The sequence below is a fragment of the Sphaeramia orbicularis genome, chromosome 18 (assembly GCF_902148855.1).
Source record: "Sphaeramia orbicularis chromosome 18, fSphaOr1.1, whole genome shotgun sequence".
NCBI classification, from domain to species: domain Eukaryota; kingdom Metazoa; phylum Chordata; class Actinopteri; order Kurtiformes; family Apogonidae; genus Sphaeramia; species Sphaeramia orbicularis.
This window is the reverse complement of record NC_043974.1, coordinates 39452290-39474590: the sequence shown is the minus strand read 5'-3', so window position 1 is coordinate 39474590 and position 22301 is coordinate 39452290. Positions and strand designations below refer to the sequence as shown.

Here is a 22301-nt window from a genome sequence, read left to right as displayed (position 1 = left end):
ACATTTAGTTTTCTACAGATTTTTGAATTAGAAGTGTTTGGTTTACAGTATTACACAGGAAGTTTTTTAGACTAAGTTTTTTAGCATGTTTTCTGAGAGTATATACTAACCTTAATGTCAGTGTTAATCTGGTTACTAACCTTATGCTGTATGCAAAGATCCTGAATACTTACATTTCCCTTGGTATTAATAAAATATCTATCTATCTATCTATCTATCTATCTATCTCTATCGATCTATCTATCTATCTATCTATCTATCTATCTATCTATCTATCTATCTATCTATCTCTATCTATCTATCTATCTATCTATCTATCTATCTATCTATCTATCTATCTATGTTCAGAAGTTATTCAACAGTTGACATCAGTAGATGATTTTGGTTGCCAGTGGCTGTTTGGGTCTTTATGGGTTAATCAAAACAATCCATAATTCCTAATATGATGTAAAATTAAATGGGGAATTGTAATTATATTTAAATATATCTGGATATTTTTGCATTCTTCTGCAATCAATCGTAGACTTCATGGACACTATAATAAAATTACATTTTTCCACCGTGTCATTCTTCCACCCTCACCTTGGTCCAGTCACTGTCCATCCATCATAAGTCTGGTCTGCATATCCAGAGTTCTCAATGAGTCCGTCTCCATCCAGGTCGAACTTCATCTCCGACTCCATCACCGCCTGCCAAACCGAGAACCACAGAGATGAACCGAACAGTTTTGACAGTGCAACCCAAACAGCAGATACTTATATTATATTTAACCCATGAAGACCCAAACATCCACTGGTGACCGAAAGCATCTACTGACCTAAACTGTTTAATACTTGTTTATCCACTAATCCTATCAATACATGTAAATAATTTGTGCAAAATACAGTGTGTCATCTTTTCATGGTCATCAGATGTGACCCATTTTGGACGTTCAGAGGCTCCGTAGTTTACCGGGGAAACACCGCAATCATCTACAACATTGATTCACCAGTAAAACCCATGGAGTTGGATCATAACAGTGGATAGGACACACGTGGTTTATGTTCATTTAATGATATATTTTACTGAAACAATCACTTTTCTGCAGTTTCTGACATAATGACCCTTAACTTTAATCTGATCTTTAAAGAACATCTACATGATCAATAAATTAAAGATAGGAAAAATACATCCTTTGCACTGAAAAAAAAAAAAAAAAAAACGCAAAATGCAGCGAATAATATTATAATAAATCGTGATAAATCACTTAAGAAAAATTAAATATAGAAAAAAAATATATTTTGGAACAGCTATAAAAGTAGCACTGGGTCTTTATGGGTTAAGGCTGGACAGGATCTACCAATGTACCGCATGTATCACAACTCTTCATAGAATTTTTTTTATGATGGCGGCATATTAAGGACATCCCTCTTAAGAGGTAGTGGTTCATCTTAAATAGATCACGAATGAAGGTAAATCTGGATTATAGTGAGCCTTAGATCACAGATTATTGTAGTGTTTGTGTTTGCATAAATACTACTACTAATAATAATAAAAATAATAATAATAATAATGATAATACTAATATTACTACTATTACTACTACTACTACTACTAAATATAAGAGTAATAATGACACTGCTATATTAGCTACTACTACTACTACTACTACTACTACTACTACTACTACTACTACTAATAATAATAATAATAATGATATCTACTACTACTACTACTATATTAATAATAATAATGGTATACTACTACTACTACTACTACTACTACTACTACTACTGCTAATAATAATAATAATAATAATAAAAATGCAATGTCAGTTAGGCTTACAAAGGAAAATGTAAACCACTTTAGAAAATATATCACCACATATATTGTGCTTCTGCCTAAATATTTTGAGAATTTTTGGCAATATCACTCAATCAATCAATCAAATTTCATTATATAGCACCAAATCATAACAAAAGTTATCTCGTGCCACTTTACATATAGTTGGTCAAAACCAGACTCGCGAGCCAATTTCCAGAAACCCAGCAGAATCCTGCAGCACCTAATGACTCAGCCCATATCTTTTCCATATCAGATACAATACGTCCTCAGTTACCTGGCAGATTGGCCACATGTCCTGTAAATACTGCCTGTCCTGTGTGAGATGGAAGTCTCTGTAAACCTGCAGGACAAACTTGAGGTTCAGGTCCTTCCAGTCTGCAGTGTCATGGATGAGGTAGGCATTGACCCTCTGCCACGGCTCATCATCTGGGGACAGGGTTATCGTACACAACCACAGTTAGAATAATGTCAGGATTCATCAGTCATGCCCAAGAGCATTACTGTGTGATGACAACATAACATGTTTTCAATCTGCAATTATCTGTCTCAAGCAACTTTACAAATCGAATCCTATGTTGCATTAAACAGAAATGTTCTATTACGCTGTCGCTACGAGGAAAATAGTAAGCAACCACAAGGTGTAAGGTGTCTGGTTTCTGTATTCATCATATGACTATATTGCGAAACAACCACTTGTATATGCTTTAAATACAGTCACTCATTACGTAGCTAAATTCCGACCAAATTCCTAAATAAACTGAGCGTATTTCTAAAACATCATGCTATACAAACACTACAAAAAAACATATCCTATAAAAGACAAATAATAAGGACACATGGCTGGGCACAGAATACCCTCTTCACTAAAACATCCTCGTAATTTGCTTCCACAACAGCAGGTGGCGCCATCAGTCAGTAAAAATAAATACATAAATAAAAAGCTAGCGTTCTGCCAAAATCAACTCTGCCAAATAATGCAAATTTATTCACAGACATTTTCAGGTCATTAGCACGTGGCTGGTTTAATTCCATTTGTCAGTATGAATAATTAAATAATATAAGGTTCAAATAAATTCTTACGAAATATTTGCACTTTTCTGTTTTGTTTTGTAAATACAATCTAGTATAGATGCCAATGAAATACATAAAAGCCACATTCTCTGACTGAATACCACATTTCAGCAGAAGCCAAGAATGTTTTCAAAAAGAACAGAATCTTTTAGATTTTAAGACACAACTTGAACTTTGCTAACTGGAAGGGTTAGCTGCTGTTAGCTTGTTGGCTAAAACAGTGTTTCTCAAAAAGTGGGGCGGGCCCCCCACTTTTGCTTTTTGCTTCGCTTTGCTTTTTGCTTCGCTTTCCGGGGGGCGCATGGAATCATTCCTAGGTGTTTATTTTTCTTCAGGTTAGCACATGAAACAGGTGGAACTAATGTTTTAGCGTTGGAGCATTCTGGACTCATTTTAGGGTTTAGGTTTGGAGAATGGACAAGGATTGGACTGGAAAAGAAAAATGTGCAGTGTTTCTGTTTTTGCACAGTTTTGTACTTTGATGTTCTCAGATGTGCAACAGCCGAACACGCTAACCGAATTGCGCCACAGAGACTGTATGAGGGATGAAATACAGTTAAAAGAGTAGAGACGATGCTGGCAGGTTTGGCTTCATACAGTCCTTTTTTTGTGGATACTACACAATATCATACTATTTTTAAACTGTAATCTAAATAATATGAAAACACAATTCGTACTAGTAGTCGGTCCTTCACTGGGTAAAAACCCATTAAAATTTTTGCACTGATTTATCTTCATTTCTTTTAATTCCCATTATGAGACTTTTTATCAGGTATATATGAACAAATCATTGTTCTAACTGTGTTTAATATGTATATTTGTGTGTGTACATTTTGAAATTTGTGCCTTTTCTGTTACTTTACGTAATTATACTTGAATGGAGTAACTGACACACAATAATTCCTCTTGGGATTAATCATGTATTACCATAAATGAACCAGTCGTCCCTGGTGGGCTCGAACCACCAACCTTTCGGTTAACAGCCGAAGCGCTAACCGAATTGCGCCACAGAGACTGTATGAGGTGCAGAATACAGTTAAAAGAGTAGAGACGATGCTGGAAGGTTTTGGTTTTATACAATCCTTTTTTTTTTTTGTGAAGCTACATAATATCATACTATTTTAAACTGGAATTCAAATAATATGAAAATAAAATTATTAGTAGTAGGTCCTTCACTGGGTACCATCCCATTTGTCTGCATTTCTTCTCATTTTCATATCGATAATATTTCAATCAATCAATCAAACTTTATTTCTATAGCACTTTTCATACATGTTACATGTAGCACAAAGTGCTTCACAACAAAACCCCCCACAGTCCCGCAGTTGCAATAAAATACAAGCAATCAAAGTAAAATTTATAGTAAGAGTTTAATTAAAAGCTAGCCTAAAAAGATAAGTTTTAAGTTTACTTTTAAAAATAGAACACTTGCAGCGGACCTCAGGTCCTCAGGTAGGCTGTTCCATAGTTTGGGGCCATAAAAGCTGAATGAGGCCTCACCTGAGTCTTAGTGTGGACTCTAGGAACAGTTAAGAGATTACTACCTGAGGACCTGAGGGTCCGAGAGGGCTCATATGTTAAAAGCAAATCAGATAAATAAATAGGGCTAAGACCATTAAGAGTTTTAAAAAATAAAAGCTCTTTAAAACTGATCCTGAAGCTCACAGGAGCCAGTGCACAGACCTGAGCACTGGTGTTATATGCTCTCTCTTTCTGGTCCTCGTCAGCAGTCGGGCTGCAGAGTTCTGGAGCAGCTGCAGCGGTGCAGTGGTCTTCTGGGAAGACCAGAAAGGAGAGCGTGACATAATCAATTCGACTTGAGACAAAAGCATGTATCAAAGTCTCTGCACTGGCTCAGAGAGAAATGGTCGTACTCTGGCAATATTTTTTAAATGATAAAAACCAGTTTTGGTGACAGACCTGATGTGTGGCTCAAAGCTAAGCTCACAATCTAGTTAAAACACCAGACTTTTAACCCTCTCAGAGGAGCGAGTGAATGGGTTTGGAGCTTAGCTTTGAGCCTCTCCTCTGAGCCTCAGGACCAACAATTAAAACCTCAGTTTTGCCCTGGTTGAGCTGGAGGAAGTTTGCTGCCATCCAGGACTTAATATCTAAAATACAATTAAAAAGGGTGTCGATGGGGCTGAGGTCATCTGGAGACACGGCCATAAAGTTGAGTGTCATCAGCATAACTATGAAAGTTAATGCCGTGTCTCCTGATACCTGTCCTAGAGGCAACTATAAAGGTTAAAAAGTTGACCTAAAATTGACCCTTGGGGAACACCACGATCCATTTTGCACTTTTTGATGAGTGTTCCCCAATACTAACATAAAAATCCCTGTTTGTTAAAAATGATCAAACCAGTTAAAACAACCAGCAAGAGACCAACTGTGTTATGTAATCTGTCTAAAAGAATGTGGTGGTCTCAGTGTCAAACCCTGCCGTAAGATCCAACAGGACCAGACGGCAGCTTTTTTGTTGTCCATGTTGGATCTAATGTCATTTAAATTGAACCAGTGCCGTCTCTGTACTATGGTGTGCTCTAAAACCAGATTGATAAAATTCTAAAATGTTGTTAGAATTAATAAAATCGTTGATCTGGTTATAAAACAATTTTCTCTAAAATTTACTTAAAAACGGCAGGTTGGACACAGGTCTGTAGTTACTGGCAGGGAGGGGTCCAGTTTATGATTCTTGAGAAGGGGTCTGACCATGGCGGTTTTAAGAGCTGTAGGAAAGACCCCTGTCTGCAATGAATAATTTTACAATATTAAGACATCATCATCGATAAATGTAAAAATCGATTTAAAAAGAGACGTGGGAATGGAATCTAAAAGCAAGTGGTTGTTTTTAACTGTAAAACGACTTTGTTAAGACTCTCAGCATCAACCAGGGCAAAATTCTCCAAAGTAGGCAGATAAGACAGTGGATCTGAGATAAAAGCATTGCCTGGCTGTGGTTGCTGACCTGATCTGCCTGATAGACTGTATTTTACTGGTGAAGTGACTTAAGAACATATCACAGTTGGGCATATTGAAGGAGCACTGTTGTTGAAGATGGGGTTAATTACCGAGCTAAATGTGAAAACAGGACCTTTGGATTATGGCGGTTGTCATTTATAAGTTTGGAGAAATATGAGTGTCTTTCTTCCTTCAGACAGTTATTGTAGTTTTTAAGTTGTTCCCTGTAAATTTCATAATTGACTGTGATTTTATTCTTGCGCCACTTTCTTTCTGCTTTCCTGCAATTTTTCTTGGAGATTTTTAGTTTTTTCATTTTTCCATGGGCAGTTTTTTTATTTTACCCATTTTTTACTTTTAAAGGGGCTACAGCATCGAGAGTAGATTTCAATTTATTATAAATTGTCACAATAAAATCAACAGGAAGAGGGTAACGGGCGAGGAATTTGAATTAAAATCTTGGTAAAATTTGAAGTCACTTCAGCAGTAAGATAACGCTTCTTGACAATTTGTACAGACCGGGGAGGCTGAACAATAATACTTACATTAAAAAACACAAAAATGATCTGATAGGCCACATCCACACGAGACGGTCATAGCACAGAAATTCCATATGTGATCACACAAGATCCAGTGTGTGGCCTCTGTTGTGAGTGGGTTGTGAGACATGTTTTTTAAAATCCATACAATTTAAAATATTTAAAATTCTGTTGCCAACAAGTCTGATTGATTATCAATGTGTAAATTAAAATCACCTACAATAATAATTTTCTCATATGTTAGTGAGCAATGGACAGGAGATCAAGAACTGACTGATAAAGAGTGTAGAGAGCGGCTTGGGGGGGGCGGTAAATGCAGATAAAAAGAATATGAGGATTAATTCAAACCAGAGAGTGATACTCAATGATGAGTAGTGATTAAAAGAAACATTTTTGAAGCCGTATGAGGTGGAAAAGATTGTGGCTGTGCCACCTCCTCTTTTTCCTGTGCGGGATGAGTATGCGTTTTAATCAGGAGGGTGGTTTCATTTAAAATTGCCGCTCCATCAGCACCTGTCCATGTCTCTGTTAAAAACATGCAGTCTAGTTCCTGTCAATAATCATATCATTAATTACAAACGATTTATTGACAGTGATCTCACGTTTAAAACTGCCGTTTTAAAAGTCCCTGAGGGATTGTTCTCCTCGGTTCCGTGCATGCGCAGGGGCACAAGATGATTTAAGTTTATGGACTACGACCGATCCTCTGTCTTTTAGATTTGTATGTTATGTGGACTGGAATATTGTGCGCCGGTATACTTAACTCTGATGAGGTCCGAAGTCATTCCTGAGACTGCGAGGATGTGGATGTTCTATTCTATGTTAATTGCCTTTTCCTCTTTTCCATTTTTATAGTAACACACTACTTTCTGCAGTACAATACTTTTCAAATAATTGTCACAACGGTATGGTACCAAAGTGTGTTCCAACCCTAATCCAACAAAGTGGAAGTGCTGCTGGTCTTCTTCTTGGTGTTATCCACAGGTGCTCTCTGGAAACTTGTGGTGTGTCTGGTTGTTTAGAGTAAAAAAAAAAAAAAAAAAAATCTGCATTCGCATGCTAGGCACACTGTAGGATTTGTGTAAAAATAACATGTCTTTATTAATTCATGGCATTTTTAAAAAATACAGTCAACGTGTTGCAACCTCTGGTCTTCATCAGGGCTTTTTCACTAGTGAGTTTGCACACCTTCATACATCACTTTGATGACCTGAAGGAGGGAGGTGTGAGGGGAAAGAAAGAGAGAAACAAAAAAAAACATGCATACAGACAAACATATACATTTGCACACATATACACACACGCACACAAATAATAATAATTAAATAAATAAATTAATTAATTTAAAAAAATAAAAAATTGAAAAAGAAAAAATAATAATGAAAAAAAATATATTTAAAAAAATAAATCAACAAAAAAAAAACAAAGAAGTATATATATACATATACATATATATATATATTATATATATATTATATAATATCTATATATATACACAAATACACATTGAGGTTTTCCTTTAAATAGTACTGTTCCGTTCCATGTGACGTCAGCCCGCTTAGCTCAGTCGGTAGAGAATCAGACTCATAATCTTAAGGTCGCTGGTTCGAGCCCCACATTGGCGCAAACATTTGTGAGAGAGGTGGGTTGTTCATCTTCAAACTTTTACTAAGTGCTGTGAGAAATGCCCACATCGGTAGGTATAGCTTTCAACAAAACATTACTATAAACAAAGCAGATCGTCCCTTGTGAGTTCGAACCACCAACCTTTCAGTTAACCAGCCGAACTGCGCCACAGAGACACACCTGCCCATATATGGCCCGTACAGAACCCTCATGAAAAACTTCCGGTGCTGCGCCAGAACCAATTGAGGTTTTCCTTTAAATAGCAGTGTTCCGTTCCATGTGACGTCAGCCCGGCTAGCTCAGTCGGTAGAGAATCAGACTCATAATCTCAAGGTTGCTGGTTCGAGTCCCACGTAGGTGCAAACATTTTTTTTTTAATCCACCTTCTGCTACTTTGTGACACGTGATCCGTGTTTTTGGCCCCATTCTCGACACTTTCAGCTCACTTTTCAGATCAATGTCCTTAAATCTCTGTTGCAGACTGACACAGCTCTGCTCTTCAAATGTCAATCACCCACAGCTCGTGCAGACGGGACGAGGTCCAGGCCCGCCCACTTTCCTCGGTTTCCTAGCACCAAACATATAAATTGGAATTAAGTATCTGATTTTTTTTTTTTCACTGAAATTAAGTGTCTGAATTTTTTTTTTCACTGAAATTCAGTGTCTGATTTTTTTTTTCACTGAAATTAAGTATCTGAATATTTTTTTCACTAAAATTAAGTATCTGAATTTTTTATGCTCTGAAATTAAGTGTCTGAATTTTTTTTCACTCAAATTAAGTATCTGAATATTTTTTTCACTAAAATTAAGTATCTGATTTTTTAGGCTCTGAAATTAAGTATCTGAATTTTCTTTTCACTCAAAATAAGTGCCTGAATTTTTTTTTTTTCACTGAAATTAATATCTGAATTTTTTATGCTCCTAAATTAAGTATCTGAATTTTGCTTTTCACTCAAATTAAGTGTTCTGAATTTTTTTTTTCACTGAAATTAAGTATCTGAATATTTTTTTCACTAAAATTAAGTATCGAATTTTTTATGCTCTGAAATTAAGTATCTGAATTTTTCTTTTGCACTCAAAAATAAGTGCCTGAATTTTTTTTTTTTCACTGAAATGAAGTATCTGAATTTTTTATGCTCTAAATTAAGTATCTGAATTTTGCTTTTTCACTCAATTAAGTGTCTGAATTTTTTTTTTTTCACTGAAATTAAGTATCTGAATAGTTTTTTCACGTGAAATTAAGTATCTGAATATTTTTGTTTGCACCAAAATAAGTATCTGAATATTTTTTTGCATTGAAATTATGTATCTGAATGTTTTTTGCACGAAAATTAAGCATCTGATATTTTTTTCACTGAATTAAGTATTTGAATATTTTGTTGCACTGAAATTAAGTATCTGAATTTTTTTTTCACTCAAATTAAGTGTCTGAATTTTTTTTTTTTTTCACTGAAATTAAGTATCTGAATTTTTTTTTTGCACTGAAATTAAGTATTTGAATACTTTTTTGCACTGAAATTAAGTATCTGAATTTTTTTTTTCACTGAAATTAAGTATCTGAATATTTTTTGCACTGAAATTAAGTATCTGAATATTTTTTTGCAATGAAATTAGTATCTGATTTTTTTTTTCACTCAAATTAAGTATCTGAATATTTTTTTCACTGAAATTAAGTATCTGAATTTTTATGCTCTGAAATTAAGTATCTGAATTTTTCTTTTCACTCAAATTAAGTGCCTGAATTTTTTTTTTTTCAGTGAAATTAAGTATCTGAATTTTTTTTTCACTGAAATTAAGTATCTGAATATTTTTTTCACCAAAATTAAGTATCTGAATTTTGTTTTTTCACCAAAATTAAATATCTGAATATTTTTTTGCACCGAAATTAAGTATCTGAATATTTTTTGCACGAAATTAAGCATCTGAATATTTTTTGCACTGAAATTAAGTATTTGAATATTTTGTTGCACTGAAATTAAGCACCTGAATTTTTCTTTTTCACTGAAATTAAGTATCTGAATATTTTTGGCACTGAAATTAAGTATTTGAATATTTTTTTGCAATGAAATTAATTGTCTGAATTTTTTTTTTGTTTTTCACTGAAATTAAGTATCTGAATATTTTTTGCACTGAAATTAAGTATTTGAATATTTTTTTGCACTGAAATTAAGTATCTGAATTTTTTTTGCACTGAAATTAAGTATCTGAATATTTTTTTAACTGAAATTAAGTATCTGAATTTTTTATTCTCTTAAATTCAGTATCTGATTTTTTTTTTTCACTGAAATTAAGTGTCTGAATATTTTTTTCACTGAAATTAAGTATCTGAATTTTTTTTTTCACTGAAATGAAGTATCTGAATTTTGAACACTTCTGACTGGCAGTGTGTATATTATTTGTGCAAGTTGATAACAGCTTTTCTGCTGCTTTCATTCTACTTACAACAGTGTAAGTTTAACACCACAATAATTGTCTTGCGATAACAAAACATTACTATAAACAAAGCAGTCGTCACTGGGTGAGTTCGAACCACCAACCTTTCAGTTAACAGCCGAACTGCGCCACAGAGACACACATTGCCCATATATGGCCGTACAGAACCCCTTCATGAAATTACTTCCGGTGCTGCGCAGAACGAATTGAGGTTCTCCTTTAAAATAGCAGTGTTCCGTTCCATGTGACGTCAGCCCGGCTAGCTCAGTCGGTAGAGAATCAGACTCATAATCTCAAGGTTGCTGGTTCGAGCCCCACCTTGGATGCAACCTTTTTTTTTAATCCACCTTCTGATACTTTGTTGACACGTGATCCGTGTTTTTTGCCCCATTCTCGACACTTTCAGCTCACTTTTTCAGATCAATGTCCTTAATCTTGTTGCAGACTGACACAGCTCTGCTCTTCAAATGTCAATCACCCACAGCTCGTGCAGACGGTACGACGTCACAGGCCCCGCCCACTTTCCTCGGTTTCCATAGCGACAACATATTAAATTGAAATTAAGGTATCTGATTTTTTTTTTCACTGAAATTAAGTGGGTCTGATATTTTATTTTCACTGAAATTAAGTATCTGAAAATTTTCACAGAAATTAAGTATCTGAATATTTTTTTCACTGAAATTAAGTATCGGAATGTTTTTTTGTACTGAAATTAAGTATCTGAATATTTTTTTGCACTGAAATAAGTATCTGAATGTTTTTTTGTACTGAAATTAAGTATTGAAATTTTTGTTGCACTGAAATTAAGTATCGGAATTTTTTTTTTTCACCGAAATTAAGTATCTGCATTTTTTTTTTTCCACCGAAATTAAGTATTGAATATTTTGTTTGCACCAAAATTAAGTATCTGATATTTTTTTGCACCAAAATTAAGTATCTGAATTTTTTTTTTCACTGAAATTAAGTATCTGAATATTGTTTTCACTGAAATTAAGCATCTGAATATTTTTTCACTGAAATTAAGTATCTGAATTTTTTATGCTCGTAAATTAAGTATCTGATTTTTTTTTTCACTGAATTAAGTGTCTGAATTTTTTTTTTTCACTGAAATTAAGTATCTGAATAATTTTTTTCACTGAAATTAAGTATCTGAATATTTTTTTTGCACCCAAATTACTATCTGAATATTTTTTTGCACTGAAATTAAGTATCTGAATTTTTTTTGTTCACTGAAATTAAGTATCTGAATATTTTCACTAAAATTAAGCATCTGAATATTTTTGCACTGAAATTAAGTATCTGAATGTTTTTTTTTCGCTGAAATTAAGTATCTGAATATTTTTTTGCACCAAAATTAAGTATCATATATTTTTTTTCACTGCAATTAAGTATCTGAATATTTTAGCTCGAAATTAAATATCTGAATATTTTATTTCACTGAAATTAAGCATCTGAATTTTTTTTTTCACTGAAATTAAGTATCTGAATTTTTTTTTTCACTGAAATTAATATCTTATTTTTTTTTTTGCACTGAAATTATGTATCTGAATATTATTTTTCACTTAAATTAAGTATCTGAATATTTTTTGCACTGAAATTACGTATTTAATTTTTTTTTTCACTGAAATTAAGTATCTGAATATTTTTTGCACTGAAATTAAGTATCTGAATATTTTTTTTGCACTGAATTATGTATCTGAATATTATTTTTTCACTTAAATTAAGTATCTGAATTTTTTATGCTCTGAAATTAAGTATCTGAGTATTTTTTTCAATGAAATTAAGTATCTGAATATTTTTTTGCACCAAAATTAAGTATCTGAATATTTTTTTGCACCAAAATTAAGTATCTGAATTTTTTTTTTCACTGAATTTAAGTATCTGAATATTTTTTTTCACTGAAATTAAGTATCTGAATTTTTATGCTCTTAAATTAAGTATCTGATTTTTTTTTTTCACTGAAATTAAGTGTCTGAATTTTTTTTTTTCACTGAAATTAAGTATCTTAATAATTTTTTTCACTGAAATTAAGTATCTGAATATTTTTTTGCACCCAAATTAACTATCTGAATATTTTTTTGCACTGAAATTAAGTATCTGAATTTTTTTTTTTTCACTGAAATTAAGTATCTGAATATTTTCACTAAATTAGCATCTGAAATATTTTTTGCACTGAAATTAGTATCTGGAATGTTTTTTTTCGCTGAAATTAAGTATCTGACTATTTTTAGCTCTGAAATTAAATATCTGAATATTTTATTTTCACTGAAATTAAGCATCATGAATTTTTTTTTTCACTGAACTAAAGTATCTGAATTTTTTTTTTTCACTGAACTTAAGTATCTTATTTTTTTTTTTTGCACTGAAATTATGTATCTGAAATATTTTTTTTTCACTTAAATTAATTATCTAAATATTTTTTGCACTGAAATTAAGTATTTAATTTTTTTTTCACTGAAATTAAGTATCTGAATTTTTTTTTCACTGAAATTAAGTATCTGAATATTTTTTTTTCACTGAAATTAAGTATCTGAATATTTTTGCACTGAAATTAAGTATCTGAATTTTTTTTTTCACTGAAATTAAGTATCTGAATTTTTTTTGTCACTGAAATTAAGTATCTTATTTTTTTTTTGCACTGAAATTATGTATCTGAATATTATTTTTTTCACTTAAATTAAGTATCTGAATATTTTTTTGCACTGAATTAAGTATTTAATTTTTTTTTTTCACTGAAATTAAGTATCTGAATATTTTTTGCACTGAAATTAAGTATCTGAATTTTTTTTCACTGAAATTAAGTATCTGAATATTTTTTTTTCACTCAAATTAAGTATCTGAATATTTTTTCACTGAAATTAAGTATCTGAATGTTTTTTTCACCTGAAATTAAGTATCTGAATTTTTGTTTTTCCACTGAAATTAAGTATCGGAATGTTTTTTTTCACTGAAATTAACTTTCAGAATATTTTTTTTGCACTGAAATTAAGTATCTGAATATTTTTTGCACTGAAATTAAGTATCTGAATATTTGTTTCACTGAAATTAAGTATCTGAATATTTTTTTGCACTGAAATTAAGTATCTGAATATTTTTCGCACTGAAATTAAGAATCTAAATAATTTTTTCCATTGAAATTAAGTATCTGAATTTTTTTTTTTTCCACCGAAATTAGTATCTGAATATTTTTTGCACCAAAATTAAGTATCTGAATATTTTTTTGCACTGAAATTAAGTATCTGAATTTTTTCTTTTACTGAAATTAAGTATCTGAATATTTTTTTCACTGAAATGAACTATCTGAATAGTTTTTGCACTGAAATTAAGTATCAGAATGTGTTTTGCACGAAATTAAGCATCTGAATATTTTTTCACTGAAATTAAGTGTCTGAATATTTTTTTGCACCAAATAAAGTATCTGAATTTTTTTATGCACTGAAATTAAGCATCTGAATATTTTTTTCACTGAATTAAGTATCTGAATTTTTTATGCTCTTAAATTAAGTATCTGATTTTTTTTTTTCACTGAAATTAAGTGTCTGAATTTTTTTTTTTCACTGAAATTAAGTATCTGAATAATTTTTTTCACTGAAATTAAGTATCGGAATATTTTTGCACCCAAATTAACTATCTGAATATTTTTTTGCACAGAAATTAAGTATCTGAATTTTTTTTTTCACTGAAATTAAGTATCTGAATATTTCACTAAAATTAAGCATCTGAATATTTTTTGCACGGAAATTAAGTATCTGAATGTTTTTTTTCGCTGAAATTAAGTATCTGAATATTTTTTGCACCAAAATTAAGTATCATATATTTTTTTTTCACTGAAATTAAGTATCTGAATATTTTAGCTCTGAAATTAAATATCTGAATATTTTATTTTCACTGAAATTAAGCATCTGAATTTTTTTTTCACTGAAATTAAGTATCTGAATTTTTTTTTTTCACTGAAATTAAGTATCTTATTTTTTTTTTTTGCACTGAAATTATGTATCTGAATATTATTTTTTCACTTAAATTAAGTATCTGAATATTTTTTGCACTGAAATTAAGTATTTAATTTTTTTTTCACTGAAATTAAGTATCTGAATATTTTTTGCACTGAAATTAAGTATCTGAATTTTTTTTTTCACTGAAATTAAGTATCTGAATATTTTTTTTTTCACTCAAATTAAGTATCTGAATATTTTTTGCACTGAAATTAAGTATCTGAATTTTTTTTTGCACCCAAATTAACTATCTGAATATTTTTTGCACTGAAATTAAGTATCTGAATTTTTTTTTTCACTGAAATTAAGTATCTGAATATTTTCACTAAAATTAAGCATCTGAATATTTTTTTGCACTGAAATTAAGTATCTGAATGTTTTTTTCGCTGAAATTAAGTATCGAATATTTTTTTTGCACCAAAATTAAGTATCATATATTTTTTTTCACTGAAATTAAGTAGCTGAATATTTTTAGGCTCTGAAATTAAATATCTGAATATTTTATTTTCACTGAAATTAAGCATCTGAATTTTTTTTTCACTGAAATAAGTATCTGAATTTTTTTTTCACTGAATTAAGTATCTTATTTTTTTTTTTGCACTGAAATTATGTATCTGAATATTATTTTTCACTTAAATTAAGTTCTGAATATTTTTTGCACTGAATTAAGTATTTAATTTTTTTTTCACTGAAATTAAGTATCTGAATAGTTTTTGCACTGAAATTAAGTATCTGAATATTTTTTTCACGGAAATTAAGTATCTGAATTTTTTTCACTGAAATTAAGTACTGAATTTTTATGCTCTGAAATTAAGTATCTGAGTATTTTTCAATGAAATTAGTATCTGATATTTTTTTGCACCAAAATTAAGTATCTGAATATTTTTTGCACCAAATTAAGTATCTGAATTTGTTTTTTTCACTGAAATTAAGTATCTGAATATTGTTTTTCACTGAAATTAAGTATCTGAATTTTTTATGCTCTTAAATTAAGTATCTGATTTTTTTTTTTTCACTGAAATTAAGTGTCTGAATTTTTTTTTTCACTGAAATTAAGTATCTGAATAATTTTTTTCACTGAAATTAAGTATCTGAATATTTTTTTGCACCCAAATTAACTATCTGAATATTTTTTTGCACTGAAATTAGTATCTGAATTTTTTTTTTTCACTGAAATTAAGTATCTGAATATTTCACTAAAATTAAGCATCTGAATATTTTTTGCACTGAAATTAAGTATCTGAATGTTTTTTTTCGCTGAAATTAAGTATCTGAATATTTTTAGCTCTGAAATTAAATATCTGAATATTTTATTTTCACTGAAATTAAGCATCTGAATTTTTTTTTCACTGAAATAAAGTATCTGAATTTTTTTTTTTCACTGAAATTAAGTATCTTATTTTTTTTTTTGCACTGAAATTATGTATCTGAATATTATTTTTTCCACTTAAATTAAGTATCTGAATATTTTTTGCACTGAAATTAAGTATTTAATTTTTTTTTTCACTGAAATTAAGTATCTGAATATTTTTTGCACTGAAATTAAGTATCTGAATTTTTTTTTCACTGAAATTAAGTATCTGAATATTTTTTTTTCACTGAAATTAAGTATCTGAATATTTTTGCACTGAAATTAGTATCTGAATTTTTTTTTTTCACTGAAATTAAGTATCTGAATTTTTTTTTGTCACTGAAATTAAGTATCTTATTTTTTTTTTTGCACTGAAATTATGTATCTTGAATATTATTTTTTCACTTAAATTAAGTATCTGAATATTTTTTGCACTGAAATTAAGTATTTATTTTTTTTTCACTGAAATTAAGTATCTGAATATTTTTTGCACTGAAATTAAGTATCTGAATTTTTTTTTTTCACTGAAATAAGTATCTGAATATTTTTTTTTCACTCAAATTAAGTATCTGAATATTTTTTTCACTGAAATTAAGTATCTGAATGTTTTTTTCACTGAAAATTAAGTATCTGAATTTTTGTTTTTCCACTGAAATTAAGTATCGAATGTTTTTTTCACTGAAATTAACTTTCAGAATATTTTTTTTGCACTGAAATTAAGTATCTGAATATTTTTTGCACTGAAATTAAGTATCTGAATATTTGTTTCACTGAAATTAAGTATCTGAATATTTTTTGCACTGAAATTAAGTATCTGAATATTTTCGCACTGAAATTAAGAATCTAAATAATTTTTCCATTGAAATTAAGTATCTGAATTTTTTTTTTTCCACCGAAATTAAGTATCTGAATATTTTTTTTGCACCAAAATTAAGTATCTGAATATTTTTTTGCACTGATATTAAGTATCTGAATTTTTTCTTTCACTGAAATTAAGTATCTGAATATTTTTTTCACTGAAATGAACTATCTGAATTTTTTTTGCACTGAAATTAAGTATCAGAATGTTTTTTGCACGAAATTAATCATCTGAATATTTTTTTCACTGAATTAAGTGTCTGAATATTTTTTTGCACCAAAATAAAGTATCTGAATTTTTTTATGCACTGAAATTAGCATCTGAATATTTTTTTCACTGAAATTAAGTATCTGAATTTTTATGCTCTTAAATTAAGTATCTGATTTTTTTTTTCACTGAAATTAAGTGTCTGAATTTTTTTTTTCCACTGAAATTAAGTATCTGAATAATTTTTTTCACTGAAATTAAGTATCTGAATATTTTTTGCACCCAAATTAACTATCTGATATTTTTTTGCACAGAAATTAAGTATCTGAATTTTTTTTTCACTGAAATTAAGTATCTGAATATTTTCACTAAAATTAAGCATCTGAATATTTTTTGCACTGAAATTAAGTATCTGAATGTTTTTTTTCCGCTGAAATTAAGTATCTGAATATTTTTTTGCACCAAAATTAAGTATCATATATTTTTTTTCACTGAAATTAAGTATCTGAATATTTTTAGCTCTTAAATTAAATATCTGAATATTTTATTTTCACTGAAATTAAGCATCTGAATTTTTTTTTCACTGAAATTAAGTATCTGAATTTTTTTTTTTCACTGAAATTAAGTATCTTATTGTTTTTTTTTTTGCACTGAAATTATGTATCTGAATATTATTTTTTCACTTAAATTAAGTATCTGAATATTTTTGCACTGAATTAAGTATTTAATTTTTTTTTTCACTGAAATTAAGTATCTGAATATTTTTTGCACTGAAATTAAGTATCTGAAGTTTTTTTTCACTGAAATTAAGTATCTGAATATTTTTTTTTCACTCAAATTAAGTATCTGAATATTTTTTGCACTGAAATTAAGTATCTGAATTTTTTTTTTTTCACTGAAATTAGTATCTGAATTTTTTTTTTCACTGAAATTAAGTATCTTATTTTTTTTTTTGCACTGAAATTATGTATCTGAATATTATTTTTTCACTTAAATTAAGTATCTGAATATTTTTTGCACTGAAATTAAGTATTTAATTTTTTTTTCACTGAAATTAAGTATCTGAATATTTTTTGCACTGAAATTAAGTATCTGAATTTTTTTTCATTGAAATTAAGTATCTGAATTTTTTTTTTCACTCAAATTAAGTATCTGAATATTTTTTTTCACTGAAATTAAGTATCTGAATGTTTTTTTCACTGAAATTAAGTATCTGAATATTTTTTTCCACTGAAATTAAGTATCGGAATGTTTTTTTCACTGAAATTAACTTTCAGAATATTTTTTTTGCACTGAAATTAAGTATCTGAATATTTTTTGCACTGAAATTAAGTATCTGAATATTTGTTTCACTGAAATTAAGTATCTGAATATTTTTGCACTGAAATTAAGTATCTGAATATTTTTCGCACTGAAATTAAGAATCTAAATAATTTTTTCCATTGAAATTAAGTATCTGAATTGTTTGTTTTTTTTCCACCGAAATTAAGTATCTGAATATTTTTTTGCACCAAAATTAAGTATCTGAATATTTTTTGGCACCAAAATTAAGTATCTGATATTGTTTTTCACTGAAATTAAGCATCTGAATATTTTTTTCACTGAAATTAAGTATCTGAATTTTTTATGCTCTTAATTAAGTATCTGATTTTTTTTTTTCACTGAAATTAAGTGTCTGAATTTTTTTTTTTCACTGAAATGAAGTATCTGAATAATTTTTTTTCACTGAAATTAAGTATCTGAATATTTTTTTGTGCACCCAATTAACTATCTGAATATTTTTTGCACTGAAATTAAGTATCTGAATTTTTTTTTTCACTGAAATTAAGTATCTGAATATTTTCACTAAAATTAAGCATCTGATATTTTGCACTGAAATTAAGTATCTGAATGTTTTTTTTCGCTGAAATTAAGTATCTGAATATTTTTTTGCACGCAAAATTAAGTATCTCATATTTTTTTTCACTGAAAATTAAGTATCTGAATATTTTTAGCTCTGAAATTAAATATCTGAATATTTTATTTTCACTGAAATTAAGCATCTGAATTTTTTTTTCACTGAAATTAAGTATCTGAATTTTTTTTTTTTCACTGAAATTAAGTATCTTATTTTTTTTTTTTTGCACTGAAATTATGTATCTGAATATTATTTTTTCACTTAAATTAAGTATCTGAATATTTTTTGCACTGAAATTAAGTATTAATTTTTTTTTTCACTGAAATTAAGTATCTGAATATTTTTTGCACTGAAATTAAGTATCTGAATTTTTTTTCACTGAAATTAAGTATCTGAATATTTTTTTTTCACTGAAATTAAGTATCTGAATATTTTTTGCACTGAAATTAAGTATCTGAATTTTTTTTTGTTCACTGAAATTAAGTATCTGAATTTTTTTTTGTCACTGAAATTAAGTATCTTATTTTTTTTTTTGCACTGAAATTATGTATCTGAATATTATTTTTTCACTTAAATTAAGTATCTGAATATTTTTTGCACTGAAATTAAGTATTTAATTTTTTTTTCACTGAAATTAAGTATCTGAATATTTTTTGCACTGAAATTAAGTATCTGAATTTTTTTTTCACTGAAATTAAGTATCTGAATATTTTTTTTTCACTCAAATTAAGTATCTGAATATTTTTTTCACTGAAATTAAGTATCTGAATTTTTGTTTTTCCACTGAAATTAAGTATCGGAATGTTTTTTTCACTGAAATTAACTTTCAGAATATTTTTTTGCACTGAAATTAAGTATCTGAATATTTTTTGCACTGAAATTAAGTATCTGAATATTTTTCGCACTGAAATTAAGAATCTAATAATTTTTTCCATTGAAATTAAGTATCTGAATTTTTTTTTTTCCACCGAAATTAAGTATCTGAATATTTTTTTGCACCAAAATTAAGTATCTGAATATTTTTTTGCACTGAAATTAAGTATCTGATTTTTTCTTTCACTGAAATTAAGTATCTGAATATTTTTTTTCACTGAAATGAACTATCTGAATATTTTTTGCACTGAAATTAAAGTATCAGAATGTTTTTGCACGAAATTAAGCATCTGAATATTTTTTTCACTGAAATTAAGTGTCTGAATATTTTTTTGCACCAAAATTAAGTATCTGAATTTTTTTATGCACTGAAATTAAGTATCTGAATATTTTTTTGCACTGAAATTAAGTATCTGAATTTTTTTTTTTCACTGAAATTAAGTATCTTATTTTTTTGCACTGAAATTAAGTATCTGAATATTATTTTTCACTGAAATTGAGTATCTGAATATTTTATTTTCACTGAAATTATGCATCTGAATATTTTTTTGCAATTAACTTATGCATCTGAATTTTTTTTTCACTCAAATTAAGTATCTGAATATTTTTTTACTGAAATTAAGTATCTGAATATTTTTTTTGCACCAAAATTAAGTATCTTAATTGTTTTTTTGCACTGAAATTAAGTATCTGAATATTTTATTTTCACTGAAATTATGCATCTGAATATTTTTTGCACTGAAATTATGTATCTGAATATTTTTTTACAATTAACTTATGAATCTGAATTTTTTTTCACTCAAATTAAGTATCTGAATATTTTTTGCACCAAAATTAAGTATCTGAATATTTTTTTGCACCAAAAGTAAGTATCTGAATTTTTTTTTCACTGAAATTAAGTATCTGAATATTTTTTTGGCACTGAAATTAAGTATCTGAATATTTTTTTGGACCAAAATTAAGTATCTGAATATTTTTTTTTCACTGAAATTAAGTATCTAAATATTTTTTTGGACCAAAATTAAGTATCTGAATATTTTTTTTTCACTGAAATTAAGTATCTGAATATTTTTTGCACTGACATTAAGTATCTGAAATTTTTTTTTCACTGAAATTAAGTATCTGAATATTTTTTTCACTGAAATTAAGTATCTGAATATTTTTTGCACTCAAATTAAGTATCTGAATATTTTTTGCATTGAAATTAAGTATCTGAATATTTCTTTCACTTAAATTAAGTATCTGAATATTTTTTTCCCTGAAATTAAGTATCTGAATTTTTTATGCTCTGAAATTAAGTATCAGAATTTTTCTTTTCACTCAAATTAAGTGCCTGATTTTTTTTTTCACTGAAATTAAGTATCTGAATTTTTATGCTCTGAAATTAAGTATCAGAATTTTGCTTTTCACTCAAATTTAGTGTCTCAATTTTTTTTTCACTGAAATTAAGTATCTGAATATTTTTTTCACTGAAATTAAGTATCTGAATATTTTTTTGCACCAAATTAAGTATCTGAATGTTTTTGCACGAAATTAAGCATCTGAATATTTTTTGCACTGAAATTAAGTATTTGAATATTTTGTTGCACTGAAATTAAGTACCTGAATTTTTCTTTTTCACTGAAATTAAGTATCTGAATTTTTTTTTTCACTCAAATTAAGTGTCTGAATTTTTTTTTTTCACTGAAATTAAGTATCTGAATTTTGTTTTTGCACTGAAATTAAGTATTTGAATAGTTTTTGCACTGAATTAAGTATCTGAATTTTTTTTTTTCACTGAATTATGCATCTGAATTTTTTTTTTTCACTGAAATTAAGTATCTGAATTTTTTTTTTCACTCAAATTAAGTGTCTGAATTTTTTTTTTTTTCACTGAAATTAAGTATCTGAATGTTTTTTTTCACTGAAATTAAGTATCTGAATAGTTTTTGCACTGAAATTAAGTATCTGAATATTTTTTTTCACCCAAATTAAGTATCTGAATATTTTTTTGCACTGAAATTAAGTATCTGTATTTTTTTTTTCACTGAAATTAAGTATCTGAATATTTTTTTTCACTCAAATTAAGTATCTGAATATTTTTTTTGCACCAAAATTAAATATCTGAATAGTTTTTAGCACTGAAATTAAGTATCTGAATTTTTCTTTTCACTGCAATTAAGTATCTGAATTTTTTTTACATTGAAATTAAGTATCTTATTTTTTTTTTCACCAAAATTAAGTATCTGAATATTTTTTTACACCAAAATTAAGTATCTGAATATTTTTTTCACTGAAATTAAGTATCTGAATATTTTTTTTCACCAAAATTAAGTATCTGAATATTTTTTTGCACTGAAATTAAGTATCTGTATTTTTTTTTCACTGAAATTAAGTATCTGAATATTTTTTTCACTGAAATTAAGTATCTGAATATTTGTTTTCACTGAAATTAAGTATCTGAATATGTTTTTGCACCAAAATTAAGTATCTGAATATTTTTTTTACTAAAATTAAGTATCTGAATTTTTTTTTTCACTGAAATTAAGTATCTGAATATTTTTTGCACCAAAATTAAATATCTGAATAGTTTTTAGCACTGAAATTAAGTATCTGAATTTTTTTTTCACTGCAATTAAGTATCTGAATTTTTTTTTTACACCAAAATTAAGTATCTGAATATTTTTTG

The 22301-nt window shown here is 28.2% G+C and overlaps 1 protein-coding gene across 1 annotated transcript in view; it reads right to left on the bottom strand.

Moving 5' to 3' along the window:
* Positions 1 to 578: 578 nt before the first annotated feature.
* LOC115438354 (uncharacterized) overlaps positions 579 to 22301 on the bottom strand; it is a gene marked incomplete at its 5' end in the record, with an annotated part of 57710 nt that continues 35987 nt past the window's right edge. The window contains 2 exons of the mRNA XM_030161930.1: positions 579 to 689; positions 2099 to 2250. Coding sequence (XP_030017790.1) covers positions 579 to 689; positions 2099 to 2250 — 263 coding nt within the window. The remainder of the gene's footprint in view (positions 690 to 2098; positions 2251 to 22301) is intronic.